Below are 11090 nucleotides of genomic sequence, written 5' to 3'. Positions count from 1 at the left end.
TATATGCCAATTAGTCTTGCAACTCCATTATCACAAATTCTTGCAATTTACTAAATAATGCCTTCTTACCTAAACTCCATGTCTGCATTTCTTTACTCTCTCGTGTGTTTGTGTTCTGTTTATGGATTAAAACGAAAACGTCTTAGCTTTTTTTATCAGTATTTCTCTCTCTCGGACAAACTTTTGTTGCTTGAAATACATCACTCATTGTCAAATTACATAACCAAAAACTCTCAACACTAGATACTCATACATACTCCATAAATTACAAGTAATATTACACATGAAACCATAATCAACAATAAAGATCCTTCAATTTGTAGAGACTGTAGATTTAAGTTAAACCATTTCATATACAATTGAGTCTGAGGATTACAACGAAAAGAAGACATCGGCAACAGGGATATAGCTGACGGTCAGAGCTAACTATCAACACCAAAAGCAGAAGAATCGGAAAGCGGAAATGGCAGATCGGTCACTCAAATCATATTCGATCACAAAAGGAATGAATAAACATTTGGTTTCTATCTTCATGTTGCTTCCGATCTTTGCTGCAAGGTGGTGCGGTTGATGGAGTTGGTCGATCTCTCTTGGTTCCACATGGATCAATAGCCTCAGTCGGAGCTCGAGTCGTAGAAATCACTAGGGCACGGAGTCATGATTTCAGATTCAAGAATTTGAACTACTTGCTGCATTGTGGGACGATCCTCGGGGCATGAAGAAACACATTGGGCGGCGACTGCAAGTAGGGCATCGAAGCTTTCGGCCTGCACTCTTTCACACTGTAGATCGACTATTTCTCGCCGTCTGTCCTCGGAAGCCAGAAAATTTAACTGTAACAAATAGAGTTTCACACTTATTGGTAATCCAACTAGACTTAGCAACAGATTTCCGCAGAAGTTTATGAACCTTCACTAATATAGACTGATGATCTTATACGGAAGGGCTAGCGAAAAAACTCCAACAGCATATCAAATTTTACAAGAGCACTAATGTTAGTTGTCCTAGAAAACCAAATGGACCGTAACCACAAATTTGTACTACGTTTTCCCTGTATGTCTTAAATATAAAAACTTAGCAAGGACATAAAGGCTGACAATTAAAAAATAGTAAAAACTACTCTAATAAAGTATTGGAAGGAGTAGACATACCCATCCGACAATGTTAAGGCCCTTTTCGATGAAAGATGCATCTGTAGGCCGCTTTCCACTCACAATTTCAAGCAAGAGAACACCAAAACTATAAACATCAGACTTTTGAGTAGCTCTACCACTCTGCATGTACTCTGGCCAATAATATATTGACGAAGAAGTCAGAATCAGAAGATTAATTCATCTCATCATTGAAGATGAATGAGAAAGAAATTCTTGTAGTAGGAAACATTGGCAAAGTATAATTGACTGGACAAGCAAATTCGAAGTTCTTAGTTACTTCGACTGGGTGAATCCTATCGATGGAATAATTAAGTCCTAATTAAATTCATTGGTTGCCAGATCATAATTGCTCTAGTAAAGAACTAAAGAAAATAGATAAATGGGAGATACTTGGTCTCGTGCATCTACCATTATACCTACAATGATTGGCCATACAATTGGTGTTCATAATGGAAAAGAGCATTTGCCTGTTTATATAACAGATCGTATGGTAGGTCACAAATTGGGAGAATTTGTACCTACTTCAAAATTTGAGTTCATAAAAGATACCATCTTATCATGCTTGGCTATGATGTGACAACAAAGATTAGTATAGTAAGAGCTTGATTAAACACCTATACCACATTCAGAGAATAGAAATTCCAAGTTTGTCCGAAGTAACCAGATGATTGAAAACTAAAAGATTTAACTGGCATGAAGATAAAGATATGGCATCACAAACAGCAAATCATAAGTGACATCTTCAGCTCAAGATTTGAAAATCATTCTCAGTGTTTTTGCATGTTACCTTCACTGAAAAATGTTAAAAGAAAGCTAAAATCTTGTAAAATATGACACCCACCTGGAGCCAGATAACCAAATGTCCCAGCAACAATGGTTGTGATGTGGGATTCCTCGTCCTTCAATAGTTTAGCCAATCCGAAGTCAGAAACTCTAGCATCAAAATTTCCATCAAGCAAAATGTTGCTTGACTTTATGTCACGGTGAATTATTCTAGGTGAACAATCATGATGCAGGTAGGCTAGGCCCTTTGCAGCTCCCATAATAATATTTAATCGTGTCTCCCAGTCAAGTTGTTCCGCTCTCTCTGCAAAATAGATAAAATAAATAATAAATAAATAAAAAGATGACAAAAGCTACTGAATGAGGGAGGCAAGGGATTTAAACTTTATAGTAACAAACAAGTACAATTCACATCGACTTTCTACAATTGAGTGTGACGAAGCTTAAGCAACAGACTCGAAAACCACAGAGAAGTTGAAATTCTAACAAACTTTACTCAAAATGTGTTTCATAAAAATTAGTCAGTTAAAAAAAATTAACTTGCTTCAAGAAATGTAGTATAATGCAATTTTTTTAGTGAAGCCAGTTCAAGAATTTGAAGATTAAGAAACTTAAGTATGAAAAACAAAAAAAGAGAAAAGAAGAGTCCTTACCCTGTAGTGCTTCATCAAGGCTGCCTCCTGATAAAAAATCATATATTAACAATTGTGATGTTGGGGAGTTGCAGTATCCTCGTAGGTTCACAAGGTATCTGTGTTTGATGCTTCCAAGTATTTCTAGCTCTCTCTCAAAAAAGCGATTAAAGCCTCCATTGACCTTTGAAATCCTTTTTAAGGAAAACACATTGCCATCATCCATTGTGAGCTTGTAAACAGTACCAAATCCGCCCGCACCAATTACATGCTCTTCATTTAAAGTCTCCAATTTTTTGATGATGTCCTTTGAAGAATAGGGCAGGTCTCCATGAAATATGACAACTGAGGTTCCTGACGAAAAACATAAGCATGGAGTATGGAGAAGTATCAGATACAAGTTGCATATCATTTTTCTATGCAGGGATACTTGTGCGCACCTTCACCAACATCCACAGCAAGGCCTTTTCGGTCGTTTTTACCAAGCTTCTTATACAGAAAACAACCCCAGAAGCACATGAGGGCTATCAGAAGCAAGGCACCCATGGTGGCCAGTGCACTGATAAGAAGCCTCCCCGAATATTTCTTCTTGGCTTGGAATGGAGCTAAAAGTATCATAAAAGATCAAGGTCATGCAATTCTTCAAAACACATTATCTTAACCAAGTATCTTAAAAGGCATTCAGTGTCACAATCTTTCGAAAATTCCAAGATTTCCTACTGCACAGTGCAAACTTGACAAGTTTTTAAAATATATTATGTTGTAACATATGGGATTTATGTTGTGGACCAGAATGAACCTTCATTGTCCTGAATGCCACATCAATCCCCCAAATTATGCCTCTCAATACAAACATTTGAAGCCAATGAATTATACACATGCTGCAGTCATAAACTAGTGAAAAAAGGTCCAGATATTACATTCCTAAATCAAGGAAATGAAATCAAAAAAATCAAATGCCAGCTAAAAGAACATGTGATCTGACTTCATCACCTGTAACTCTAATGAGCGACACTTATATGATAAAATCAACTATGTTCTGCTTATCTGTACTTCTAATATCAGAACCATATGGCTTAGAGCTAATGAATACTTGTTCAATGCCTACAAATAGGACTTTTTATCTTGCACCAGAAAAGATACCAATACAGAATAATTACTGGCTATGAAAGGCCTTTGACTTTGTAACTAGCAACTAAATACCTTCTACTGGCTATAAATATTCATCCATCATAACATTGTACATTTGTACCTGAATCTGTAGGGTGTGAAGTCGAGGAAGAACCACTAGCATTACTCCTGCATACTTGGATTTGCTTGCCACACAACCCCCGGTTTCCTACGAAGCTGCACAGAGAAACTTAAATCAGAAATGAATTGTAAACTACGATCAGATTAAGCAGAAAAATAATAATGGAGGCAATGTAGCTACAAACAAAATTAACCACTTACGAATTAGTCTGGAAGTTTGCAAGAATACCCTCAGAAGGTATAGGCCCCACAAGAAAATTTGTTGAAACATTGCTTCAAACATCATAGGGATGACATATTAGGCTTAAGAAAATAGTAAAAGAATAACATTACTTGAAAAATCAGTGTCCACTCACAAACTTGAAAGCTTGTTCAGATTTCCAAGTGAAGCAGGAATTGTTCCACTAAGAGAATTGCTCGAGACATCCCTAGAGAAACAACATTTTAATAAAATATCAACTTTCAGAAAAGAGGAGGCTTTCACCCAATGAATGAAGTTGTTTAAGCAATACAATGTCTATAATATATACCAAAATGTTCAGATCCTGCTCATATTAATGAAAAGAGATTGTTTCTCGTAATAGAGTACTGGGAAAATGATTCATCAAAAACTCATCTAGTGGATCATGGGTTCAAGAATTCTGTTTCTGGGAGAGCTCATTGTCAAAGAGTTTAAAAACATTTAAATGTGAAATATGACTTGGACACAACGAGAAAGTTTTTGAGAACATCAACTACCATTAAACAAACGTCTATTCTTATGCACTCCATTAACAGAATAAAGAGTGAACATAAAAAATATTGATATTTCAGTCTTTAAAGTTACTTACAAATTTTCAAGCTGAGACAGATTCCCAAGCTCGCTTGGAATTGGTCCACTAAAGTAGTTACCTTGTAAATACCTGTGCAAATAGAAAATGAAGATTACCACTCTAGATCTGTACTCCCCAAAAGATAAGCAGATGGAAATAAAAAAAAGATAACGATACAAGTGAAAAAATGCAGCGATCTCTACATCATTATTCTGATAATCAAAGATCAGTAAACAATGTAAGACAAATATGCTGAGCTAAACCCAGCATCACCTGGTTGACCCACCCTAAATTCTTTCAACTACTCAAGAAGTACTTTTATGTTCTAACTTCAAAGAAATTGTAGAAGAGACTACTTGAGGAAGACCTTCTTAATCAGGACACAAGTGCTGTGCACATATTTAGAAGAAATTTTATCATACTATTTCACTTTCTCTCTTTCTAAAAATGAACTGTGGAACAGTCAGTAGTTGTAGCATTAACGAGAGTTTCTACACTTATGGGGCATATAGGCACATTGAAGCTTTCGCTCACTTCACACCAAATACAGTACATATGAACTCTTTAGACTACAGCATGGTCATCAACATAATACAAACAACGAGGACAGTCCAAATTTTATATATTTAAAATGACATCAATCTTGAGAATGGAGTAGATAATAGGATCAGAATATTTACATGGACTGCAGCTGTGTACAGTTCCCAAGTTCTGGAGGGATTGCCCCATAAAAATTGTTGTCATGAAGAGCTCTACAAAGAAGTAGTTCATGTTATCAACAATAACAGGTTTAGTTAAGAGAAAAGAAATAATAGCAAAAGATGAAAAGGATGCATACAGAAGTTGCAGGTTTTCTAATTTTCCAATGTCAGCGGATATAGGTCCACTCAATTTGTGGTTCGAAAGGATCCTGCATTATATAAGAAGTCAATCACATTATGTTTTAGCTATATGCATTATGCACAGCATTCTACTTTAAATCAAACCAACATGCAATTTCTTATAATCTTGTAAGCAACTAGATCAGAAAGGTCATTCAAGTAAGAACAGTACAAATTCAGAAAGATACAAAAGATGGAATAATGGTAAAGAGCAAAGATAAAAGTACAATCAAGTACTCATAAATTGCCATTCTAAAAGGACAAGATGAGAATTTTGTGTTTCTTTATATAGATGATTAATATCTGAAGTATCAAGGAATTTACAAGGCTGTTACTCTCTTTGACTTCAAGTCGCATCTTACTCCCCTCCACCTGCATGGGTCTTCATCCTCTGGTCTCCACTGCTGCAGAATACCATCTGGACTAATTATCGCTGTCCTAAAACTGACAAGAGCCTGACCTGCAAACCAAAAGTCCAATCATGAGCTTCCCATACGTGATATGTCAGTTCCAAACATACGGTCAAGAAAAACAGGATAGAAAAATTCTGTGTGATACGACATAGAAATGCTAACTGCTTAAAAGTACATGATTTTTCCTAGGGGAAATCTCTGTACGATTCATCAATGTGTTTGAGTTAATGAGATTAGAGTAGTTAGTCAGACGAAAAAACTCAGCAGATCTCATCTCTCACTCTACTATGTTAACCAAAAAATATGTTGAACTAATGATTAACCAGCATACCATCGAGGCTGAGAGCTTCGAGCTCTTTTGCCAGATTGTAAAGCAATAGAATCCATGAAAGCAACAGCCAATAATTCACAGGGAAGCAGCCCATGGTGTTGATCACGCATGATAAGATAAGCTCAAATCATCAGAGGAGCAGAGCTGGAATATAACTCTACAGGACATCTGGTGGTTGCTAAATTGATTATTCAAGAGCAACCAGTTTTAGAGGTAGCAGAAAAAGAATCACCTGAAAATAAAATTAACATAGTTAGTTGATTGTGATACACAATAAGAAAGAGCAAAAGTCAAGAAAAACAGGCATCATGCATAAAAATTGGCATTTGTGATTGTGAATTTGGGCGATAATGCAGCATACATAAGCTCTTGAATTATGACCAGACACTCAATTTTCATATGATGCAAGCACAATCTATGAATTCAAAATTTGTTGAGAAAAATCTGCTTTTCAACTTAAACTGCAATCGTTTTTATCCTTTGTCACACACGCACATATATTGATCAAAACTTTATGACGCCGAAAATTGCACTGTGCAAGTTCAACCAAATCCTTTTCTCCAGCCAAAATATGGTCTGCATTTGGATGGTTCGGGCTCTTTTCAGGAGTCATAGTCCACAAGCACCAATTCAGCTCACAACAAGATACATGGTTGAGCTCAGAAATAGGAGCTTAAGTGCGTTTTAGTGGTTTCTGCAGAAACTACCAACATGATGAAAGCCATTTCCAAGCAACAAGGTAAAAAAATATAGCCAGAACAAAGGCAGAAAACGCATCAATCACCGGTACTGAACTAATACCTAGGATCAAACAATATTTACTTTGCCAACATCTCATCCAATTAAATCAACAATCAAATGCCAAACCAATGCACAACTTTCAGAAGCATCACAGCAACAGCAAAATCGGAATTAGCGCTAGATAGTTACAGAATACACATCGAGGTGATAAAATATTAGATAAAAACCTAAAACAGCAGTAGAAGAAGCAGAATTGATTCGGCACAGAGATAAATTAGGAATTGATGGGAATTGAGGAAGGAGCTTCGCAGCTGTTCAATAGCACGAAGCAGATAATCGGAGGCGTCACCGTCCACTTTCTCCCTCTAAAACCATACATGCATATGTATCGGTGTACATAAAGCGTGCATGTATCGTTACGAACGGCAAGAGTGAAGTGTTGCTGGATTTGAGTGAGAGAAGATAGAGAGAGAAAGAGAGAGATTTCTGAGAATTAAAAAGGGTATTCAGTTTCAGCGAATGAGAACAGAGTGGCGGCACGTGCGACCGCGATACTTCGCGCGTGTGACCGACGCCGGTGATGTGCTGTCAAGCAGATTTCAAGATTGTTTTTTTGCCCGTTTAAGTAGTTTCTAGTTTTTCATTTCGCCACCTTGAGATTAGATTATTATCGTTTTGACCCCTATAAAATAGAAAAATGCTACGGCTCTATTTTCTTTTAATTAGATCTAGAAGAATGTTTTTGGGCACATATTTATATAATTAGAAGAAATATGACATACCAAAAGTTAATAGAATGTACTTCCATTGTGCATTATTTTAAGGAATCATTTTTTTACTGTAGTTTATCCAAATTTAAAAAATTATTATATTTTTTTATATATAAATTTAGAAATTCACTAACTTTTACCTTTATAATTTATTATAAAACTAAAAATGGTCTTATGCTGACATTTTGGAATATCAACAAAAAATTCTCTCATTTCAAAACTGAAAACTTTCTTTTATACTTTATCTATTTTTTTCATTTTCTCTTACTTTTTCTCCTCTCTCTCAACTAAATTTCAACTTGTCTATTTTTTATTGATATTTTAGAATTTGTGCCCTTATTTTGATTGATAGTTTATTCAACTGATAAATATTGGGTACCAAATATTAAAAAAAAGAAAAATATATAAAAAAGCAAAAATCTCTTATTCTAAAAAATTTGAATTCCCATATTCCCAAAAAATTAGCAAATTGAAACTCTGAAATCTCTCCCCTTTTGAGAGCATCTCCAAGGGGAACGGTAAAATCATATAACTATCATATTTGCAACTTTTTCATGAAAAATCATTCTCAAGGGAGAAGATATTATACATTTTCCTATTTTAAAGAGTTATATTTACCTTTTCATCAATGGAGAGGTAAAAATATTTGCCTTCTTTTTATAAAAATTATTTTCGAGGAAGGTATTTGAGAGAAGATTATACATGTAGAGCCCATAACTGGGTTTATCTTTAACTATCACATGGTTGGTGTTTGGTTGGTCATTTAGAGCTCATAACTGGGCCTTATCTTTAATTATCACATGTTTGGTTGGTCACTTTCCATTTCTATAAGGCCCTAGTATTTGGCCAAGGCCCGGCGAAAATAAGTCATTTCTTTAGTTACCTAATTTTTCCTAATTGGTGGTTTTGCGTTTCTGCATAGGTAAGTCATATGTAGAAAATTACTTAGATAACCCCAATTTTTCCTATTTTCGACCCACATATCTTCTATCTCTCTTCCTTCGCGCCAGACCTTCCCAAGGAGAAAGGTCATTGATAGGGCTCGTTACAAGCATGGTTTTATAGGGGTTTATTACACTAAGCGGGTTGATAATGTGCGAAAAAATGATGAATTTAAGTGTGCAGGGGCTATAAAGTGTAAAAGCGGCAAATGCAAGATCGACTTGATCAACTCGATAAAGGAGTGAAAAATGGCCAGAAATGGAGCCGACAAGTTGATCAGTTGTATACAAGCAGCGGAACTTGCCTAGCCGACAAGTTGATCAAGTGGAGTGCACCACATGAAGTGATGAGTCACAGGAGAGAGAAGGAAAGATGTCATCTCAAGGGCACAAATGTCAAGATAGGATGGGCTTAACCTAGGAATTTGGGTCCCACATCATCCTATAAATAGCAAGGAGAATGCATGCAAAAAGGGAGTTTTTTCGAGTCCAGTATCACCTCTGTCACTACACAGTCCTCTTTTACATTTTCAAGCATGGAGCAAGAGAGTTAGGAGTCATCGGAGCCGCAGTTCTACTTCAACCTTCCTCTTTTCTTCCTCGTCAGGGAAGAAAAGACGCAGATCTGCCTAAGAAGCCTTCATAGTTTGTTTTTTCTTTAAAACCCGAGGGGTCGAAACAATTGTTGCTTAGTTTTCATTCATGTTTTCTTCCGAATTTTAGTTATTTTGTTTAGTCTCTACTCTATTCCTTGTTGCTGATCGATCTTCTGAATTTGAGCTTGGGAATTCTGTTTGTTTGTTGAGGATCGTTTGTGAAATGGAGTTTTCAATACAAGCTGTTTTGGATCTGATATTCTCTGTCGTTTTTCTTTTATTTAGCATAGTTCTGTTCTAATTTGGAAGTTAGCTCTGCACAATTTAGTGATTTATGTTTAGATCTGAAGTTAGGATGAAGTATGTGATGCATGTTGGGTTGGATTCGGTGATTTCGTAGTTGGATCTTGTTTAGATTACCTCTGTTGCTCTGTCTTCCGATTCTTCGTAGTTAGATCTAAGTTACACTTCGTTAACTTGCATGAGTTTAGGATAGATACCTTAGATTTGTTTTCTCTTGGTTTAAATCGCATGGATTCATGTTTCGATTTGTTTGTTTCTCGTTTTAATGTCATATGCTTTGCGTTCCTCAGTCGTGATGTTTGTTTTAGATGTTTAGTGAAGAAGAAGGTCATAGTTCGTTAGGATCGCAGTCCTTGTCACCTTTTCGTTGTTTGCAGCTTTTTGTAGTGCGCTTTTCTTTCAGTGGTCCCCGCTGTTATCTTGACGTGTGGTTTATATCTGAGTTGATCGGTTCAAGTTATGTTGTTTCATGTTGATAGTTTGGTTGATCAGGTTAGTTTATTGCTTGAGTAATTTTAGTTAACCCACCAGTAGTGAAGCGTGGCAGCAGCCAACCCCCAACATGTCTCATACACAACTCAACATGCCTTTGTCCCTGTGGATTCGACCCTTACTTCCATTTACTAGTCTATAGTATTGTGGGTTAATGTATTAAAGGCCCTAAGCCTCTCCGTTTGCATAACCGACGACTGAATAGTTGGTTACTTGATCTCTTCATCATTGACTTGATCAGTTGAGCAGTATCGACATACTAAAAATCTGTTGTGTGAACTAGAGTCATTAGGTTGAGGGAAACCTCTCGCACCTTCAAATGGCACCGTTGCCGGGGATAGATGACATTTTTTATGTGCATGTGTTTGAGATATTTGGTGTAAATAGTTGATTTATTTTGTTTATTTTCTTTAGCAGTTTATGTACCGAAGCCCGAATTTTGGATGCTGGAACAACACAGTGAACTGGAGAGACACAAAGGGTAACTGGAGGATAAGAGCAGCAGCTAACCCCGTTGTCACCAGTTCTGGGTTGAACACAGGAGGGCCATCACATTCAAGCTCTGAAGGGGAGGAAGATACACTCCCGTTTGTTGAACTAAAAAAGGAAGAAACTAAGCCAGAGGAAAAACCTGCTCCAATGGCGGATGTAGAAGATAATGATCCTGATATTGGATCCCTGAACGCCCACATAGACGGCAAACCTTCTCAAGCCATAGTGGTGATCCCTGCTCAGTCAGGGATCGAGATAAAGAACAATGTGTTGGCGGTCATGCTATATTTTTACGGGCGAAGAGTGGAGAACCCGTACACCTTCCTGCACGAATTCTGCAAACTTTGTAGTATTCAGAAGCGACCAATGGGATCAAGCGAGAAAGATTACAAGCTGCGCGCTATTCTTTTCGCATTACAAGGCGAGGCTGACACCTGGTTCATGAGGCTGCCTCAGAGATCTATAAGGACCTGGTTGGAGTTTCGATAAATATTCTTG

At 36.8% G+C, this 11090-nt stretch overlaps 1 protein-coding gene across 1 annotated transcript; it reads right to left on the bottom strand.

Moving 5' to 3' along the window:
* Window positions 1–215: 215 nt before the first annotated feature.
* Window positions 216–7478, bottom strand: LOC121756103 (LRR receptor-like serine/threonine-protein kinase FEI 1). The gene is made up of 14 exons (XM_042151561.1): window positions 7226–7478; window positions 6258–6489; window positions 5838–5973; window positions 5471–5542; window positions 5313–5384; window positions 4651–4722; window positions 4177–4248; window positions 4022–4093; window positions 3822–3916; window positions 3010–3174; window positions 2591–2923; window positions 1996–2241; window positions 1152–1285; window positions 216–833 (listed from the first exon to the last, which is right to left on the bottom strand). Exons 2-14 carry the CDS (start codon window positions 6349–6351, stop codon window positions 615–617), a joined length of 1782 nt encoding a protein of 593 aa, XP_042007495.1. The 5' UTR covers window positions 6352–6489; window positions 7226–7478; the 3' UTR covers window positions 216–614.
* Between the last annotated feature and the right edge of the window lie 3612 nt (window positions 7479–11090).

Source organism: Salvia splendens, chromosome 11 (assembly GCF_004379255.2).
Source record: "Salvia splendens isolate huo1 chromosome 11, SspV2, whole genome shotgun sequence".
Lineage (NCBI taxonomy): Eukaryota > Viridiplantae > Streptophyta > Magnoliopsida > Lamiales > Lamiaceae > Salvia > Salvia splendens.
The sequence above is the reverse complement of the archived record's forward strand: the minus strand, read 5'-3'. Positions and strand labels throughout refer to the sequence as shown.